Below are 21,977 nucleotides of genomic sequence, written 5' to 3' on the forward strand. Positions count from 1 at the left end.
GAGTGTATTGTCCAGCCCCATGCGGGAGTATGGGGGGGGGGGGGGGTTTGGCTACAGAAGGGATGGAGGGATTCTTCGGAATAGTGTGGTGTATGGAGGGGTGGGGGGTACAGCAGGGACGGGGGCTTCCATTGAAATAGTGGGGTGTATGGAGTTGGGTGGTAACCGCAGCAGGGTCAGAGGGATCCCTTGGAGGGGGGGGGGGGGGGGTTGCAACAGCAGGAACAGAGGGTAAGTGCCAGTTGTTGCTGGATAGCTGATGGTGGTTGTAGTACTAGTAGTGCTTGGAGCTGCTATATCTACCTTGTAGCTGTGATGTATTTCTTGGTCGACCTTTTATGTGTCTACAATGTATATGATAATCTCATGTTTGTCTATCTACCTATTTGTCATATTAATAGGGGGTTAAAGTGAGGGGGGACTGAGTTCCACCACCTCTAATGGTGAGGTGGAACATTTTAACCTCCACATTGACCCTGCGCAGTAATTCTCACAGAAAAGCATTCTACTGTAGTGCAGGGGGATGCCAAGAACCCTGCCACTGGCCCTGGCTCTGCCTAATGGGGGGGGGGGGGGGGGGGTAATTCGGTGGCATAGAGAAATTAGTTCCCCCACCTCTGCATGACTACTTTAAGCCCTGGTCATATATGTGTCTGTCTATGTTCTAGTCACCAGCGTTATGTTCCCGTCGGCCTTACGTGCCCGTCGGATTATGGGGGGGTATTTAATCACTGGCGAGCCGCCGGGCCCTATTCAATGCTGTCTTCCCCGACAGCATTGAGCAGGGTATCTCGGCAGAACGAGCCCAACTTCACAAGCAGTCGGACTCGTTCTTCCGGCTACAGCTCGCCTCTTCCCGGCCACAACTCGCGGCCATGCCCCCTTCTCGTCCCACTGCAGGCGGGACATTGAATCCCGCCTGCGTGTTCTAAGTCGAGCTGACCGGGAACGGGACAGGGTCGTGGCGGTCTAGTAAGCTTAATCTCCAGATTGAATACCCCCCTATGTATTGCTGATTGTACCTAGTGTCCTTCTCTATGTTCTGGTCATCAGCGTTATGTACCCATCAGCGTTATGTACCTGTCAGCCTATGTATTGCTGATCTTACCTAGTGTCCTTGTCTATGTTGTAGGTGTCAGCGATATGTACCAGTCGGCCGATGTACCTGTCAGGCCCCACTGACTATAGCTCCAGCCTCTGTGACCTGGTCCTCTATACGTAACTCTATTTCTCATGTATTTTAATCGTATTTTGTAACTTTCAGGTGAAGAACTTCACAGATGTAAACCCAGACTACGGAGCCCAAGTACAGGCTGAGCTGGATAAACTGGCCGCCGCTAAACAGGTAAAATAATAAATATCTGGGGGTGGAGGTGACTGTGACAAGATGGCGGCCTCTCACACAAATGAGGAAATGTCAGCCAAAGGGTTATTCAGACCTGATCGCTGGGCTACAAATTTTCAAGCTAGCGATTATCAATGGACTGGGCATGTGTACGGATCGTAGCGCGCATGTGCGACGTCATCCTGCAATAAAATCCTGCATGGTTTTTAATCTCAAGCCAATCACAAGTTGATTGACAGGCGACCAGCTTTTGGGGTGGTACCTGTCCATTTTCTGGGAGTGTCAGGGATAATGCAGACGTGCCCAGGTGTGTGACAGGTCATGTGACATCAGGTCCGCCCCCAATCAGCCTGATTCTATCACAGCCGCTTAGTAAGTCCTGGGCTGCACACACTGGGGAAACATTACATGGTGAGCGGCTGTTATCTGGGAGTGTCAGGGATAATGCAAGCGTGCCCAGGTGTGTGAGCGGAAGTCATGTGATGTCAGCTCCGCCCCTGATCAGCCTGATTCTATCACAGCCGCTGAGTAAGTCCTGGTCTACGAACAGATGGACCACACTGGGGAATCATTACATGGTGAGCTGCTGTTATCTGGGAGTGTCAGGTAATACATAGGCATGGCCAGGTGTGTGAGGGGAAGTCATGTGACGTTAGCTCTGCCCCTGATCAGCCTGATTCTATCACAGCCGCTGAGTAAGTCCACACTGGGGAATCATTCCATGGTGAGTGATTGAGAATGGATTTGCAGCTAATCAGAGGCCTGCAATATTTTTTGAAGCCCAGCGATCAGGTCTCTGAATTACCCCCTTACTGTGCTTGCAGTGAAGAATGGCACTTTATAAATACGCTGTGTGATAAATATACCCCTAAGGTACCTGTTCATGATAGTAAAAGTCTAAGGAGTCAATTCAGGCAGGGACGAATTGTAAATTCCCTCAACTCTGCATCGGAGTTCACACAGGTTAGAATTCATACCGCAGCAATTATTGTAACAGTGTGCATGCGCATTGCCCACAGCTGATAGCATGGTGATTGACAGGGAGTGAGCACGTGGGGGTGGGACCCGGCCGTTAAATGAGAGCTCCAATAAAATGGTGGATGTGCTGTACATAACGCCGGGAATGTCAGGCTTAAGCCTGCTAGGGGAGGGAGTATGACGTCAGCAGCAGGCCGGATGTGCCAAGTAAGTCCTGGTCTATGCCAACAGCATGAACCATAGAAGAAATCCTTCGATGGTGAATGGTTTGGGCCATAATCATTCGGATGTGCATCCAATCGCAAACCGAGAGAAACCATTCGCAAGGCGGGATCCCGTGATGTCAGCCGCCTGCCCCCAGCACACATTGTACCGCCCATGCACCCAAGGAAACTCCCATCATTTTCATAGGGACGCCCAAGAAATGCTGGACGTTCCCATGGGCAGCCCTCGACCCCGGCCCGCCCCGATCCCGTTCACAATGGGTACCTTTAACATGCGCATAAAAGACCTTGCGCCTAAGCAGTCCCCCAACCTCCAGAACAGGCCCGAATTTGCCCCGTTCTGAGGGAATTAGAATCACCCCAATGAACAATGCGTATGGCCATATGTATGGGTAACATTAATTACACATGGTGGATAATTTGCCTTTTCTGTTATCCCTCAGGCACCTGCACAGATGAAAGATCTTATCCCTGTACTGGGCCAGGTCACGTTCCACTAAGATCAGAGAATATTCCTGTCACACCTCTCCTGCCATGTTTGCCTTACAGAGGCCCAGATCCAGAGGTGGACACAGGAGCCCCCGCAGCTGCGTATGGTGGCTGTGACTTCTTGCAAATGTCTATACAACGCCTTTCCATAGTGAACATCCATGTACCCGGATGTGGAAGCAATGAGACTCCCAATGATGTTATACCCATAGTTGTGTAGTTATATCCCACCATCGGTTGCACCATCGGAACTTGGCAGGTTCAGTTTCTCCATCCATGTATAGCCCCTATGTGAGTGGTCTATATATACATCCACTTCCAGCGTCACACCCGTCCACTCCCATACAACGCCCATAAGGCGCAAGTGCTAATCCACCTCACTAAATGTACAAGGCACTGCTTCCTGTGTGGGAATGATAGCACGTGCATAATCAGGACACATGCACTGTGCAACTTATGCTGGGCACACACCTACAGATTTATCTGTCCAATCTGTTTGGTACAAGCAAAAGTCCAGAAATGTATATGAGCAATTGACAATCAGTAAATAGTGAAAATAGACCAAAACAATTGCTTGGATACATTTGTCATCTGATTGATGTAACCTATTTGTCTGACTGACTGTTGTCTGTTTTCCAGCATTTAGGAGCAAATTTTTGATTGTCATCTGCTTCCATACATTACCAGATTTGTATTCCCACCAGACAGATTGGACAGATAAATCTATAGGTGTGTACCCAGCTTTAGAATCGTGTACCGTAGCAGAGAAATCGCTAATGCACGTCTCATGTCGGCAGTGCGTCCACCTCTGAATCCGCCCAGACAGTTATACCGACAGTAAATTCTGACAAACCTTCTGTCCTCATCCTATGTAACACAAGTGTTGGAGACTCCTGGGAATCCACATGTTATATATGATGTCATACCAGTCTGTGTCGCCATTACCTCCATGTATTCTGACTAAAGAGCACTAGAAGAACACTGGCGCAAGCTTACAGCGCTGCCCATATAGGGGGTTATTCTGATTCACTCGGAAAGGCACAATCACTCTCTAATGGACAAATCCATGTGCACTGCAGGTGGGGCTGATGTAACATGTACAGAGTTAGATTTGGGTGTGTTATTGTTTCTGTGCAGGGTAAATACTGGCTGCTTTATTTGTACACTGCAATATAGATATCAATTTGAACTAACCCCCCCACCCAAATCTAACTCTCTCTGCACGTTACATCAGCCCCACCTGCAGTGCATATGGTTTTGTCCATTAGAGAGTAATTTTCCGAGGGAATCAGAATAACCCCCATAATGTACATGGCACACACATCCATTACATACAACGACCACCAATGTGAGCACAATGGGCCTTATTTTGGTTCATTCTTTCTGACAAAATCCTTCTTAGATGGGCAAAACCATGTGCACTGCAGGTGGGGCAGATGTAACATGTGCAGAGAGAATTAGATTTGGGTGGGGTTTTACTTCAAAGTGAGATCTATATTGCAGTGTAAAAATAAAGCAGTCAGTATTTTCCCTGCACAGAAACAAAATAACTCACCCAAATCTAATTCTCTCTGCACATTTTACATCTGCCCCCCTGCAGTGCACATGGTTTTGTCCATCTAAGAAGGATTTTGTCAGAAAGAATGAACCAAAATAAGGCCCAATGATTGGTGGATATTAAATATACAAATTTTAAATGCATTATATACATTTTAATATTTTTTTTACCTATTTTTGTACAGTCCTTCATTATATTATGCCCAGAATGTCATTATAAAGCACCAGGGAATATACCCGAGCTGTACACATGTTCCAGAATAATAAATAAGTTATATATCTGAGTGAGTGATTTCTTGGAGAACCCTTTTCCCCTCTATTATCTAATGTCCATGTATTTCACTTAGGGGCCTATTTATCATGTGCCGCCATCTGCTGCGATTAGTAACATGTGTGTCCATGTCTGAGCCAATGACACGACACACGCCCAGTAACGTGTACGTTCAGTAACATGTGTGTCCATGTCTGAGCCAATGACACTACACACGCCCAGTAACGTGTACGTTCATGTCTGAGCCAATGTCACCACACACACCCAGTAACATGTGTGTCCATGCCTGACCCAATGACACCCCACACAGAGCCGGCCTTATCCAATTTGATGCCCTAGGCAAGATTTTTGTTGGCGCCCCTAGCAGATGACACCACCACCAAACTTGGTGTTTAGACACCAAAGATAACAAGCTGGTTTATGTCATTTTTTATTGTTAAAGAAACCGGTGCTAAATGCAATATATATATATATATATATATATATATATATATATATATATATATATATATATATATATATATATATATATATATATATATATATAGAGGTCGAGAGGACCGGCACTTAGTATATCCAATAGGTCAACAGATGAGGTGCCTTCCACATCAGAAGTATATAATAACGATTTTCAAAAAAATGAAAACAGGAGGCGGCACTCAAAGAAAACGTGGGTAAATTGTATTAAAGCATAAAAGTGCAAAACTGGTCAGTATACATGGTCAACAGTTTCGGAGCTGACGCCCCTTCCTCAAGACCACTGACACATCAACTAAATCAAACAAAACATAATGGTGAAGTGCAGAAAACGAAAAACGTTCTGCACTTCACCATTATGTTTTGTTTGATTCAGTTGATGTGTCAGTGGTCTTGAGGAAGGGGCGTCAGCTCCGAAACTGTTGACCATGTATACTGACCAGTTTTGCACTTTTATGCTTTAATACAATTTACCCACGTTTTCTTTGAGTGCCGCCTCCTGTTTTCATTTTTTTGAAAATCGTTATTATATATATATATATATATATATATATATATATATATATATATATATATATATATATATATATATATATATATATATATATATAAAAACAATTTCTCCATATATGGAATTACACACACTCTTTGGGTGGAGCATGACAATGAGGCGGAGCATGACAATGGGGCGCTGTGCAAAATTCTATTACCAACTATAATCTCCCTGAAACTCGTTTTCAAAAGTAGGCAAGTATGCCACAGGTGGAAATAGCGGCTGGGATTAAATACCCCCTTAAATCTTGTAATTGATCCGCTTGTTCAATATTATGATAACACAAGACTTATTTAAATACCATAAATTATATATTCATAAATAGCAATACGTAACACAAAACATAAATGTACACATGTATACATGAATAATCACACAGAATAGTTCATTTAAAACCATGCGGTAGAATCTAGGGTTAGTTTAAAGCACCAACCTGTTATATTAGTAGTAGTCTCAGTGGATGGAGTCCCAGCTAAATCTGAGTGACAGGTTTGATCCTTGAAAAAACGACAGTGAAGTTATACCCCTTTTACACCAGAGGTTGGACCCGGGATATTACCGCTCCAGTCCGGGGCAGGGCATGGTGTAAATGGTCTGAAAAAAAAATAACACGGGTACTGTTCCCCGGGAATCTGACCAGGCAAATGTTCAGGGTCGGACACGGGGCTTATCCGGGGCTCAGGGTGGTGTAAATGGCCATTATCCGGGTTATTTGGTGGGTAGAGGGGCACGAAGAGCTGATTGGTGCTTCTGCGGCTCTGGCAGATGATGTCATCTGCTGGAGACCCGCACAGGACGCATGTAGCAGCGCAGCAGCAGCATTACCACGCTACAAGCACACTCCACAGCCTCATCTGCTGCAGCACACACTGCCTGTCACGCAGTGTGTTCCACTTTGGCTGACCCTAAACCTGATCTGCACCATCATGTCCATGTCCAATACATCCAACTGGTCTGACAAGGAGGTACGTGAGCTCCTGCAAATCAGGGCAGATGAGGAGATTCGGCGGCAAATGACCGACACCGTTCGTAGGGTTACCACCCGTCCGGGATTACTCCGGACAGTCCGGTAATTAGGTCCGGTGTCCGGAGTCCGGACGGGTGGCGTTCCCGGACTATAAAATGTCCGGGAACCGGGTGGGCACACAGAAGAGTCTGGCTGACTGGCTGCCGTTTGTCCCTGTCCGTCCGTCCGCCCTGGTTCCCTGAGCCGCTGCGGCGGGAGAACAGGACTTTAAACAAAAAAACGCCCATACAAATGAATGGGAAGCCATTCATTGGCTGAGACCTCTCTCAGCCAATCAGCGATTGGCTGAGAGAGGTCTCAGCCAATGAATGGATTGCCAGTCATTTGTATGGGCGTGTTTTTTTTTTAAAGTCCTGTTCTCCCACCGCAGCTGCGCCGCTGTATATCAGGCCCAGGGTGGATCGCCGGGGGGAAGACGAATGATGATACGGATACTTTGCTATGCGCTGCAGCGCTAGCGAGAGAACTGAACAGGACTTTAAAAAAAAGCCCATTCAGTTCTCCCGCTGGCGCTGCACCGCATCGCACCCGGCAGCGTCATCCCTCTTCTTCTGCCCTGAGTCTGACTGCCCGGTTCCCTGTGCCGCCCCCCCCCCCCCCCCCCTGCCGCGCTGATGGTAGTGGCTCCCTCCCCAGCCCGGCACCCTGCGGAAGTATAATACAGAGGTGTGTGGGTGGATGGGGGGCTGGGATGGAGAGGTGTAGGGGGGATGGATAGGATGATGGGGGCACAGAGAGGTGCAGGCGGCGTGGGGACAGAGAAAATTCACCTTGTCTCTAGCAGACCTGTCCCTAACCCTGTCTCCTACCACACCTGTCCCCTCACACTCACTTGTCCCTAACCCTGTCTCCTACCACCCCTGTCCCCTTAAACAACTGTCCCTAACCCTGTCTCCTACCACACCTGTCCACGCACACTCACCTGTCCCTGACCCGGTCTCCTACCACCTCTGTCCCCTAACACATCTGTCCCTAACCCTGTCTCCTACCACACCTGTCCACGCACACTCACCTGTCCCTGACCCGGTCTCCTACCACCTCTGTCCCCTAACACACCTGTCCCTAACCCTGTCTCCTACCACACCTGTCCCCGCACACTCACCTGTCCCTAACCCTGTTTCCTACCACACCTGTCCCCGAACACTCACCTGTCCCTAACCCTGTCTCCTACCACCTCTGTCCAATAACACACCTGTCCCTAACCCTGTCTCCTACCACACCTGTCCCCGCACACTCACCTGTCCCTAACCCTGTCTCCTACCACCTCTGTCCAATAACACACCTGTCCCTAACCCGGTCTCCTACCACACCTGTCCCCGCACACTCACCTGTCCCTAACCCTGTCTCCTACCACCTCTGACCAATAACACACCTGTCCCTAACCCGGTCTCCTACCACACCTGTCCCCGCACACTCACCTGTCCCTAACCCTGTCTCCTACCACACCTGTCCCCGCACACTCACCATGTCCCTAACCCTGTTTCATACCAGACATGCCCCCGCACACTCACCCTGTCCCTAACCCAGCCCCCTAGCAGACCTGTCCCCGCACACTCACCATGTCACCCGCTAGAACTGTACCCCATGCTCCACACGCAATGAAAATAAGTGTGACACGCATTCCCTGTAAGACCACTCCCCTTGTTTTGTGGCCACACCCAAAGGCACGTACAATATTACCCTTCACGCCACCCAGTTATTGTGGTGCCCCTCCTGTCATATTTTTCTGGATTCGCCCCTAGACCTGATTAATGTTCTCTGCCTGCCACTGTCACCCTCACCTCCCTCATGGTAACAAGCATCTCACTTCCCTTGACAATGAGCAAGTAACCCTTGCATTGAGCATGAGGCAACCCCTGGCATAGAGCATACAATGCAACCCCTGGCAAAGAGCATTCAACCCGTAGCAACGAGCATGTAGGTAAGCAGCACTTATGAGGCATAATATGTAAATGACAGCGTGTGGTATTATATGTAATGGATATTACAGTGTGTGGCATAATGTATAATGGGCATTACGGTGTTTGGTATAATGTGTAATGGGCATTATGGTGTTTGGTATAACATGTAATGGGCATTACGGTGTGTGGCATAACATGTAATGGGCATTATGGCATGTGGTATACTATGTAATGGGTGTGTGACGTGTAATCGCCATTATCGTGAAATATTTTGACAAGTGCCTTTGGCGCGCACTGCCCATGTTATCCCTACTTTGGGAAAAAATTGCGTCCTGGCATAACAACTAATGGGCATAATGTGTAATGGGCTTCACAGTGTGTGGCATACATGTAATGGGCATTATGGCATTTGGTATACTATGTAATAGGTGTGACGTGTAATCAGTATTATGTTGAAAATTTTTGCCGTGCGCCTTCGGCGCACACTGCCCATATTTTCCTCCTTTACAAAAAACTTCTTCAGTCCTGGCATAACATGTAATGGACATTGCAGTGTATGGCGTAACATGTAATAGGCATTACTATGTGTGATGTACCATGTAACTGGCATTATGGTGTGCAAAATCAAGAATGAAATTGAAGCAAAGGTTAAAAAACACACAACATAAGACGGGTCAAGGGGCGGGACTGGGGGCGGGTCAGTGGGTGGGCTGTGGGTGTGTCAAGGGGCGGGCCACTGTCCGGGAATCTCTCAACACAAAGGTGGTAACCCTAACCGTTCGGGATGCAGTGGTGTATCGCAATATTGCCGAATTGCTGGCATCCAGAGGTATTCATCGCACGCAACAGCAGGTTGTAAATAAATTAAAATCTCTGCGGAAGCAGTTCTGCAAAGTGACTGACCAGAAGCGCAAGAAAAGTGGTGCAGCTAGGCCCGATTGGGTGCACTATGACCTGTGCTACAGTGCTTTTGGAAACACGGCACTCTGCAACCCTGTAGCCCTGTCCTCCTCCATAGCACCCCATTGCAGCCAGACGGACAACAGCCAGGACAGCCATAATGTACCGACTACCCAGGCTTCCCAGCTGTCCCCACCATTCTCAACGCCTTCTGAAGCCACGCAGATGTCAACACACATGAGCCCGGCTTCACCGCTGCTGTTTGGTGATGATGGTGCAGCAGAGAATATGATGGATGCTTCCATGCATTCTGTCAGCGTCCAAGCAGCCACAGATGATGTTGTGGAAGCAAACAGTCAGACGGCGCTCCCCAATCGAAGCACTCCATTACGTTCTAATTGTAAGTAGACATTCTATATATTTACACCCATTTCACACAGTAAAAACACCCAACGTGGGGTTAGGGTGGGATGAGGCCCAGTATCTGTTGCAGTATGTTGCTAGCATGCAGGTGGCAGAAGGCCACTAGCACAAAAAGAAATAAGAAATATTTTTTCGTCCTATGACACCCAATCACATTTCTCTTCCAAATGATACCAGTCCTTGATAAATAATTTACGTTACTGATCCCCAGCTATTCAATTTGAAGCATAGTACATACGTTTCCTGTGTGAGGTGTGGGGCAGGTGTGGTATATGAATAAATATTTATTTGCATGGAACCGGAATATGTGTTCTAGAATTATTTATTTAACCTTTGTACCTAATATATACTGAACACGATTATACTGTGACTATTGTTGACCAGTTGGTTATATCAAAGGATTTTAGAATTTTTTCCTTGAGGTCTGGGTCTAAGGTTTGAATGTAAGCAGACCATTTGCGTTCAAATGAAAACAATGAAAAAGCTGATCCTATCAACCAAGATTTCCTGTCAAAGTAAAGTTGTTGGATCATCATTTTTTGCACCTGGAGCATGCTTGGGGCAGTTTTAGCTGTCCAATGTTTTAATATAAGCTTTCTGGCTATGGTGAATAGCATGATGAACATATTCAACAATGGTTTCACTGCCGGGATGTGACTCCACTCTTCGAAATTCAAACACAGGCTTGCTAAGGGGGAGGGGGCCAGGGACGTGTTAAAATTCTTATTTATACATTGGTATACCTTGTTCCAAAAACGTCTGATCTTGGGACATTCCCAGAAGTAGTGGAAGTAGTCGGCTCTCGATCTCCCACACCGGAGGCACGATGCATCAATCAGCGGGTCAAAATGGGACCTCGTGGACTCAACTTTTAGTCTTAAAATATTGTTCAAAAAGGTTGCACTTTACTTCTTTTAAAAATCTTTCGAAAGGTTGCACTCATGTTTTTAAAGTCTTTAGAAAGGTTGCACTTTATTGCTTAATATTTGTGTGATTCTCTATAGGAGCAGTCACCATTTTATACAGTTCTATTTTATAATGTGTCCTATGACGTAAAACTGTATGGGCACAAAGTTTTACAATTGTTCTCTATTCCCAGTTGGACTCTTATATCTTTGTCTTTCATTATGAATAACATCTATAAACAAGATGTGAAATGTATGTACAGTTTGATGCATATTTTCATTATAAAGCAAACAACTGGAAGATTTCTTACTGATTTTTATTTTAAATCATTGAGGGAAGGTTTGCTGCAATGGTGGCCCTGATTCTTTCTGCACTGCCAACATGCTCACCCTCATAATCTGCTGCTTCAGGATTGCCCCCTGTGTCCTGCACATTCCACTCTGGAAGAAAGTGGTCCTTTTGTATTTCACAAATGTTATGTAGAATACAGCAGGTTGCAACTACGTGGGGCATCAACTGTAGGTCCACATTGTTCCTCTTCATCAGGCAGCGCCAACGCCCTTTTAACCGGCCAAAGGCATTTTCCACTACCATACGAGCAGAACTTAGGGTGTGGGTGTAGGTTATCTTTTCCGTGGACAACTCAACATTTTGTGTGTATCCCTTAATGAGCCAATGTAGTAGAGGGTAAGCAGCATCCCCAATTATGTGGACCGGGATCTCTACTTTATCTATGAAAATAGATTTCTATAAAAAAAAAAATAGCGATTGTCACTATTTATACAAAGCAGCCTTAAGTGTATAGTTACTATAAGAAATATAACACGTCTAAATCACAGTAGAATAAAAAACATGGGCCCATCACACCTGATCCTGTCCTTGCAAGATTGCAATCACCTGCGATGAGCTAATTGTAAATGTTTAAAAAAAAGGTGTATTACCACAGGTGATAGCAATCATGCATGGAGAGGAACAGGCAGGCAAGTCTGGTCCATGAGAGAAAAAAAATGTGTACAATATATTTTTTACCTGTCTAGGGAAAAGCCATCCCCACGCTTGTCCTCACCAATCTCATACAGCTGAGAGTTAGCAAACACTCTATCATCGTGTGCACGCCCAGGCCAGCCAATAAAGACATCTGTAAAACTAAATGGGGACATTTTTTTTTTTTAATCGTTAGAGCTATTAAAACTAATTTACAAAGGTTCCTAACAAGGAAACTGTAAATATGTACATACCGGTATTGGTGGTCCACAACAGCCTGAAGTATAATAGAATGCCACCCCTTCCTGTTATAGTAGTCCGCATGGTTGTCACGGGGAGCAATGATGGGGATATGGGTCCCATCTATAGCACCTGCACACTGCGGGTAACCACGCCTCTGGAAGCCTTGGATGGTGTCATCAAGGCGCTGTCCTTCCGGCAAACAGATGAACCGCTGGTACAGGGTATCCACAAAGGCCTGTGTCACCTGGTAAATGATCCTGCAGACAGTGCCAATACCGACTCCAAACAAACAGGAGATTGTGCGGTACTCCCCAGGGGTAGCATACCACCAAATGGCAATGGCTAATCTCCGCATTGGGCTGATGGGCCGACGGTAGTGGGTGGTCTGCATAGTCAGGACTGGTCCAAGTAGATCCAAGATATAATAGAAGGTAGCACGTGACATCCTGAAGTGGGCCATCCACTGCTCCTCCTGAAAAGATTCCACGGTCTGCATGAAAGCTTCTCCGTGGCACCGGTCTCTGACCCAGATCCTGCGATCCCGCATGGTCGTCAGCCTCAAAATGGAGGTAAGGCTAGATGATATCAGCGCTCTCCTTCGGCACAAATATTGGTGTCGAGATCTAGACCTCTCAGCCAAGAATTGTGCTCTCCTACTCCAAGTGTGAAGCAAGTAGCACAGGGTGAAAAGTTGCTTCAAACTCTCAATTGCTGAGTACAGCACAAACTGCAACACAGCTACTCTGTCTGCCATCTTTGCTGCAATGCTGGGAGCAGAACCCACCCCCTCCCTTTTCCCTTTCTTGTGACCTCATCTCAAACAGCCCAAAGGTCCATTTTTAATGACACCAGCAAGGAAAGACAGGGCTGATCCGTTTTCAGTGTGAAAGGGCCTTACCCGGGAATAACTCAGATTGAATTGCAGTGTAAATGGGGTCTGAGGCAGGGCATGCCCTGGCAATTTCCCGTGTTCGATTTCCCGGGTCCTACCCGGTATTCTGGTGTAAAAGTGGTATTAGTAAAGCAGCATAGTTCCTTGACATGCATTTACAAATAGAGGACAGTAGTTCCTTAATAGCTCTTACTAATGGGTTAAGCTGCAGTCACTGGCAGGTCACATTTGCAGTGAATATAAAGTGTGTAACCTTAACAGCAGGTACAATTTGATGCCCTAGGCAAGATTTTTGTTGGCGCCCCCTAGCACTAGGGGTGGGCAATTATTTCAGTTGGGGGGGCCACTTAACACTTCCAGCAAATATTTGAGGGCCGCACTTCAGAAATAAGGGGTGTGGTCACTCAAAAGGGTATATGTCTTTGAATGTATTTTAGCACACCATGTACCCCTTTCACACATCATGCAACACAATAGTAGGCCCCTTATACTCGTCCTTACACATTATGCCTCGCAGATTGAGTGAAAAGTCACATTATGCCACACTGAAGGAGTCAAAATTCACGTTATTCCAAACAGAATGAGACAAATTTCACATGAAATATGTAAAAATTCACAATATGCCACAATGAAGATGCCAAAAATCACATTATACCACATAGAATAAGCCAAAATTCACATGGAATTCATGTTATTGCCACACAAAATGATCCAAAATTCACGCTATGCTACACCGAATGATGCAAAATTCTGTGGTAAAAAGAGGTCTCTTTTCAAGCGTAACTAGTGCAATTTGGAACGTTTTCATCTGATGCAGAGGAATCGATTTAAAATGTAAAATGGAGGTAGAATCTACCTCCATTTTACATTCCCTCTCCCCAAGACCCAGATAGCCGCATCTTCTACCTTCATTTACATCCCCTCTCACCCAGGATCCAGATAGCAGCATAGAAACATAGAATTTGATTGCAGATAAGAACCACTTGGCCCATCTAGTCTGCCCCTTTTTTAAACATGTTACCTCAAACCATATTTGATCCTTATTTTTTTGTAAGAATATCAATATGCCTATCCCAAGCATGTTTAAATTGTACTACTGTATTTGCCTCTACCACTTCTGATGGGAGGCTATTCCACTTATCTACTACTCTTTCTGTGAAGTAATTCTTCCTCACATTTCCCCTGAATCTTCCTCCCTCTAGTGTCAGTGCATGTCCTCCTGTTCTGTTGCTCCTCTTCCTGTGAAGAATGTCTCCCACCTGTACCTTGTTAAAGCCCTTGATATATTTGAAAGTTTCTATCATGTCCCCCCTTTCCCTTCTCTGCTCTAAAGTATATATATTGAGATATTTTAGTCTTTCCTGGTACATTTTGTGATGTAGGCCATGCACCATTTTAGTTGCCCTTCTTTGTACAGTCTCTAATGTATTTATATCCTTCTGGAGATATGGCCTCCAGAACTGAACACAATACTCTAGGTGAGGTCGTACCAGTGACCTATACAGTGGCATTATTACTTCTTTCTTTCTACTGCTGATACCTCTCCCTATGCAACCAAGCATCTGACTTGCCTTCTTCATTGCTATGTTACATTGCCTCCCTGCCTTTAAGTCCCCTGAAATAGTGACACCCAGATCCCTCTCTTCCTCAGCAGTTTCCATTATAGTGCCATTTATATTATATTTAGTCTTTGGATTTTTGCAACCCAAGTGCATGATTCTGCATTTTTTGGCATTAAACTGTAGTTGCCATGCTCTTGACCATTCCTCTAATCGACCTAGATCAGTGTTTTTTCAACCACTGTGCCGTGGCACACTGGTGTGCCTTGAGCTGTTCTCAAGTGTGCCCCCAGATCTAGAGATGCCCACACCAGTTTACAGCCACCACCAGTTCAACTGTTATTTACTGGTCTCTTCTATTCATGTAAAGGGCCAGTGTGATTGTTTTTTATATGGGGGCCAATAGGTTTGTTTGTTTTTCCTGTGGGGGCCAATGTGTTTTACCCTGTGGGGATCTCATGGTGTGCTTTGGCAATTTTAAAATCTTAGTGTGCCGCAAGGTAAAAAAGGTTGAAAATCACTTACCTAGATCATCAATCATTTGTTTTACCCCTCCTGGTGTGTCTACCCTGTTGCATACCTTTGTGTCATCTGCAAAAAGGCACATATTACCCTCAATTCCATTTGCAATATCACCAATAAAGCATCTTCTACCTCCATTTACATCCCCTCTCCCCCAGGATCCAGATAGCAGCATCTTCTACCTCCATTTACATCCCCTCTCCCCCAGGATCCAGATAGCAGCATCTTCTACCAGGTAGAGGGGATATAAAATGGAGGTAGAAGATGCTGCTATCTGGATTCTGGGGGAGAGGGGATTTTACATTCCCTTGAAGCTGGCTTTCCCTGTCCCCTAGCATGTGTACTGTGGCACTAGGAGCTGGCTTTCCCTGTCCCCTAGCATCATGCGTACTGTGGCACTAGGAGCTGGCTTTGCCTGTCCCCGAGCATGCGTACTGTGGCACTAGGAGCTGGCTTTCATGTCCCCCACCCCAGCATGCAGATTGTGGCTTATACAGTATATGTGTGACAGTGCAGTAGTGCACCACTTTTTATAATCTGATCCCCAAGGTCTGCCACTGAGGAGAAATCTGCCGGGGGTCAGCGGGCAGCCATCCAAGTCCATCAAAGAAGCAGCACACCAGTTTTGACTGGAGCAATAGCTCAGCCCCGCCCCAGCAGGAAACCCAGCATCTCTCCTCACTCCTCAGCGCCGCGTCTCTGTCCCGCTCGGCGCCTGCCAGACTCCGCATCTCGCAGCTGCATCGCTGCCCCAGGCTCTGTCAGCAGCACCGCTGAGCACTCGCTCCGGTGCTATAGTGGACGGGCAGGTGTCAGGCACCGGGCAGGCAGTGTTAATTTGGCACTAGGACAATAGGCTGCCACCCCTAGGCATATGCTGATGCCTTAGGCAATTGCCTAGTAAGCCTATGCCTTGGGCCGGCTCTGCCCGCCCCCCACACAAGCAGCCTTTGCCGGTCACACAGCAGAGCACGTGATGCAGCATATACTCATCTAAGGCAGGCACCCATCTATATTCATTTTTAAATCTGTATGCGCTAGATTCTTCGCAGGGAGTTCAGATGATATCGCTCATTGAGCGAATCGCACAGTGTGTACGCACCTTGAGATTACACTCTACAATTTCAGTCTGTCGAAACAGCTGTTATAATTGCTAGCCTGGTCAGGTAGGCTAAGCCACATATGCATGATTTAAGAAATCATGAAAATATGAGCTGTTGGTTATGCAGGAGGACAGAATTTGGGAAACAGCCTTTATGTTCTACAGCTATACACCTATGCTACATAACGACAGGGTTTTGTGTGCTACAGATCAAATGACCCCTTCTAGGAGGGACACAATGCTCTGCTCCTGGACTTCCTAGCCAGTGGCAGTTGCAGAGGTGGGACTGCACCACTGTCACAAATTCAAATAGGGGAGCCACTATGCCAGTGAGTCCTGGTCTATGGTGTTTCAGGTGGCAGTTGGTGTGGCTCCCCTATCTGAATTTTGGACTGTGCTGCAGCCAAGCATCTGTAAATGCCACTAGCATGGAAGTCCAGTAACAGAACATCTTTTCCCTCCTAGAATGGGTCATGTTGGGATGTATGCAACTATTCCTTATAATATGGAATATGTGTTATCAAGTAAAAATGTCAATAATTATTGATCGTGCTATTTTGTCAGATATTTTGTTGTTTAGCCTTAAAATGCTGCATGAGAAGATCTGCATGAGCAGATCTGTCGGCTTCGGCATTATGACATCATACATGATGATCTGAGCTGCTGCCTTGGAACCCTCACTTCTCAGTACGAGTTGTTGGAGAGTGGATGAACTCACTTTTGCAGAAAGAAAAAAGATATAAAGAAGATATTAGAATGTCTGATTGGGAGGAGGAGCTTCCTCCCCATGTCATCTTGGTGAGAGAAGCCAGCGATGAGAATAAATTTATCAGCTGGCCACGTGACCCTGTGAGACCAGCGAGGGTAACACCAGATTTGGGAGAGGAGCTTCCTCCGAATGTAATCTTAGTAAAAGAGGCCTGCGATAAGAATACATTTATCAGCTGGCCACGTGACCCTGTGAGACCAGTGAGGGTAACACCAGATTTGGGAGAGGAGCTTCCTCCGAATGTGATCTTAGTGAAAGAAGCCTGCGATAAGAATACATTTATCAGCTGGCCACGTGACCCTGTGAGACCAGTGAGGGTAACACCAGATTTGGAAGAGAAGCTTCCTCCCAATGGAATCTTAGTGAAAGAAGCCAGCACTAAGAATAAAATTACCAGCTGGCCACTTGACCCTGTGAGACCAGCGAGGGTAACACCAGACTTGGTGGAGGAAATTCCCGCCAATGACATCCTAGTGAAAGAGGCCGTGGCTAAACAACCATTTGCCAAGTGGATACGTAACCACACATGGATCCCACCAATGAAAACATCAGTTGTGGGGACAATTCCTGGCCAAGTGAGAGTTGTGGAGGTGGCCTGTGCTGAAAAGCAATTTATCAACTGGACACAAGATCCTGTGATTCCACCGATGAAAGATGAGCAGGCTGTAACCCCCAATATAATATCTGGGAAAGACTCCAGGCCAGAGGAGAAGGAGGAAATTCCTAACATGGAAACCCAAGAAACACCAGGTGATTGGGTAACCCTCAGTGATGTCATCATATACATAAAAGACACCAAGGAGGAGGAAAATGCTATTAGCAGTGAAATAGAGGAGCCCCCAAATGAGCGGCCAGTAACACCCAGCAGTGTAACATCTGATAAAGCTGCCAGGCCAGGGAAAGGAAAGCGCAGAAAGCGGGTACTTAGGTTAATGTGGTGGATCTTCTGCTGCTGTCCTATTATACCCGAGGACTAATGACCTCTGCTCACTGCTCCTGACCGGCCCTCTGTGACCCTCTGTGTACCGACCCGGCATGTTGTCATTGGATTCTGCCTCTGTCTCACCCTTGTCTGCCTGTTACAGTGATACCAGTGTACCAGATGCCCCTGACTATAATCTTCCTGAATGTAATGGTCATTGGGCTGGTACCTATGCTGTACATTGTACAATAAATGTTACCCCTTTTTCATCTTTATTTGCTTATCCTCCCTATCATTAGGCTAGGTGTAAGTGTGTGTATGTGTGTGCGTGTGCGTGTGTGTCCTAACAGAGCAGGTTTAGCTGAAGAGGTACAGTGCATACTTGGCGACCTTGGAGCTGCCCTCAGGGTAGCCAGCTCTGTTAGGCAGGGGAGCGGTGTCATCGCCGGGTTATCCTGTTGATGGGTGTGCCTATGGTAATGGCGTCATTTTAACCCCGCCCCTGCCATGCAATGCCTGTATTTCAGGCATTGCATGGCGGGGGGCGGGGCTAAAATGACGCGATCGCGTCATTTTACCTGCGGACACCCCGCCGAAGGGCGATTCGCGGGAGATGGGGGAATATGCGGGAGGGTTGCCCCCCTTTCCAGGGGGGCCGGGAGGGGGACCTGATTTCCGGGACCCTCCCGGCCGTTCCGGGAGGGTAGGCAACCCTTGTACAGTGATTCCCGAGTACCCACGTGCAGGTCATCTTCCTACACATGATGGACATTGGGCTCCTATCTATGCTGTATGATATAACCTACAGAACACGGCACTAATTCAGATGCTTCTGTAACAATGAAAGCTTTGCTATGTAAGGTGAGAGGCAATAAGGTAAAACAAATAATCAGGTGTTAAAATGTTCTAGATAAAGTGTTACAATATGATGCCCCAAAGTGACCAGGCCCCACCAACCCAGGGGGCCCCACAACCCAAACTCATCCCTTAAACTGAATTGTAGACGTGTATTCAGGATTTCCCATTCATAGCGCCTGTACCAATATGCAGTCAGTAAAATCCAGAGATCTGTGCTAATTAAAGACACCCTGGGTCATGTGTGTGTGAGTGTGTGTGTTTGGGGGGGGGGGGTGACAATTCAATCTGAAGGAGTCTCTACCTTCATGTGTGCCCATGTATAGAGTATAGAGGGGGCCGTGGACTGCACACCCTCATTTTAAACGTAATTAAAGGTGCTCAAAGTTTTAGTAGAAATAGACCATCCACCAGTCCCTGGCGCTGTCAGAATTATTTAATTACTGTAACCTACATCAGCAAATAACCACAAGGTAGCTAAACCTGCCAAATAGGATGTGAATTACATACAGGTAAATGTCATTGCGCTACTTGGTCAGTTTATTAGAAAAATATAAAGCAAGATTCGGGGGGGGGGGGGGGGGTATTCAATCTGGGATTCCGACTGTCAGAACTTCCTGACACTAGGAATTCTGGGACATTTTTGGTCCTCTCGACTTCAACTTGACAGTCGGAATTCAATATTCTGACCACCGAGTGTCGGACAGTCAAAGGATTGGCGAAAACGTACGCAAATTGTCGGAAAATGTCCGTGAATTCAACAATCCGCTCTCTTTTCCGACAAAACAGATCTGACTTTCGGATCTCTTTGGTCGGAAACAACCTTCAGTGCTGTCGGAAACGGCAGCATTGAATAGACAATAGAAAATATGATACTTGTTTCCTAGAACGGCACCCACGATTTTGATCTTAGGCATCGCAAGGAAAAAAATTGCGTTGGTCGCATCGCATGCGGCCAAAAAATCGCATGCGATGCGACCGACGCGATTACCGCGATTTTACATAGGGAACAATGTTAAATGGCCCAATTGACCCGATTTCACATAGGGAACAATGATAAATGGCCCACAGACCCCAAATAGCCACCCTGAAGTGTGAAATGGCCCCCCCAATTGTTAACGCCACCCCACGATCAACGTCAACCCGAAGCGTGGCGAGCGGCGGCGGTACGCGTCCTCCGACCTTTTCATACCCCCACTATCCACGTCGGCGTGGAGTTGAGAATAGAAAGTGTGGCGAGCCCGAAGTGTGGCGAGCCCCGCGAGGGGACGTGGAAAACACGCTCCCGAAGCGTGGCGAGCGCAGCGAGCCCCGCGAAGGGACACGGATTAATTAACATGTATTCCACGTCCCCTCGCGGGGCTCGTATTCCGCGTCCCCTCGTGGGGCTCGTATTCCGCGTCCCCTCGTGGGTCTCGCTGCGCTCGCCACACTTTCTATTCTCAACTCCACGCCGACGTGGATAGTGGGGGTATGAAAAGGTCGGAGGACGCGTACCACCTCCCCTCGGGGGCTCGCTGCGCTCGCCACGCTTCGGGTTGACGTTGATCGTGGGGTGGCGTTAACAATTTGGGGGGGCCATTTCACACTTCAGGGTGGCTATTTGGGGTCTGTGGGCCATTTAACATTGTTCCCTATGTAAAATCGGGTCAATTGGGCCATTTAACATTGTTCCCTATGTAAAATCGGTAATCGCGTCGGTCGCATCGCATGCGATTTTTTTGGCCGCATGCGATGCGACCGACGCGATTTACATTTTACCATGCATTTCTATGTAAAATCGCGGACATCGCATCGGTCGCATCGCATGCCATTATAATCGCATGCGATGTACATGCGATGCCCGCGATGGGCGCCGTTCTAGGAAACAAGTACCGAAAATATTTCCACAGGTCATAGTTACCTACCCTCCCTGACTCCCTGACATAGCAGCAATCTCCCTCTCTCCCTCGTTAGTCTAGTAATCTCCCTCATGTCACCTAGCCCATATTACACTGTTACATCATAGTTACCTCCCCTCCTGCATTCTGCAAGAGACTCCCTGAAATAGCAGCAATCTCCCTCTCTCCCTCATTAGTCTAGCAATCTCCCTCATGTCACCTAGCCCACATTACACTGTTACACCATAGTCACCTCCCCTCCTGCATTCTAAAGGAGACTCCCTGACATAGCAGCAATCTCCCTCTCTCCCTCATTAGTCTAGCAATCTCCCTCATATCACCTAGCCCACATTACACTGTTACATCATAGTTACCTCCCCTCCTGCAATATGCAGCAGACTCCCTGACATAGCAGCAATCTCCCTCTATCCCTCGTTAGTTTAGCAATCTCCCTCATGTCACCTAGCCCACATTACGCTGTTACATCATAGTTACCTCCCCTCATGCATTCTGCAGGAGACTCCCTGACATAGCATCAATCTCCCTCTCTCCCTCATTAGTCTAGCAATCTCCCTCATGTCACCTAGCCCACATTACACTGTAACATCATAGTTACCTCCCCTCCTGCATTCTGCAGGAGAGTCCATGACATAGCAGCAATCTCCCTCTCTCCCTCATTACTCTAGCAATATCCCTCATGTCACCTAACCCACATTACACTGTTACACCATAGTTACCTCCCCTCCTGCGTTCTGCAGGAGACTCCCTGATATAGCAGCAATCTCCCTCTCTCCCTCATTAGTCTAGCAATCTCCCTCATGTCACCTAGCCCACATTACACTGTTACATCATAGTTGCCTCCCCTCCTGCATTCTGCAGGAGACTCCATGACATAGCAGCAATCTTCCTCTCTCCCTCATTACTCTAGCAATCTCCCTCATGTCCACATTACACTGTTACATCATAGTTACCTCCCCTCCTGCATTCTAAAGGAGAATCCCTGATATAGCAGCAATCTCCCTCTCTCCCTCATTAGTCTAGCAATCTCCCTCATGCCACCTAGCCCACATTACACTGTTACACCATAGTTACCTCCCTCCTGCATTCTGCAGGAGACTCCCTGATATAGCAACAATCTCCCTCTCTCCCTCATTAGTCTAGCAATCTCCCTCATGTCACCTAGCCCACATTACACTGT

At 47.0% G+C, this 21,977-nt stretch overlaps 1 protein-coding gene across 1 annotated transcript in view; it reads left to right on the forward strand.

The window, feature by feature from the left end:
- Positions 1-3,204, forward strand: part of LOC146044982 (catalase-like) — a 51,185-nt gene extending 47,981 nt beyond the window's left edge. Inside the window, exons 12-13 of the mRNA XM_083163666.1 lie at positions 1,265-1,345; positions 2,991-3,204. Of these exons, the coding sequence (XP_083019792.1) occupies positions 1,265-1,345; positions 2,991-3,047 (138 nt within the window). The 3' untranslated portion in view covers positions 3,048-3,204. The remainder of the gene's footprint in view (positions 1-1,264; positions 1,346-2,990) is intronic.
- The last annotated feature ends 18,773 nt before the right edge of the window (positions 3,205-21,977 follow it).

The sequence above is a fragment of the Crinia signifera genome, chromosome 11, assembly GCF_055691185.1.
Source record: "Crinia signifera chromosome 11, ASM5569118v1, whole genome shotgun sequence".
Classification (NCBI taxonomy): domain Eukaryota; kingdom Metazoa; phylum Chordata; class Amphibia; order Anura; family Myobatrachidae; genus Crinia; species Crinia signifera.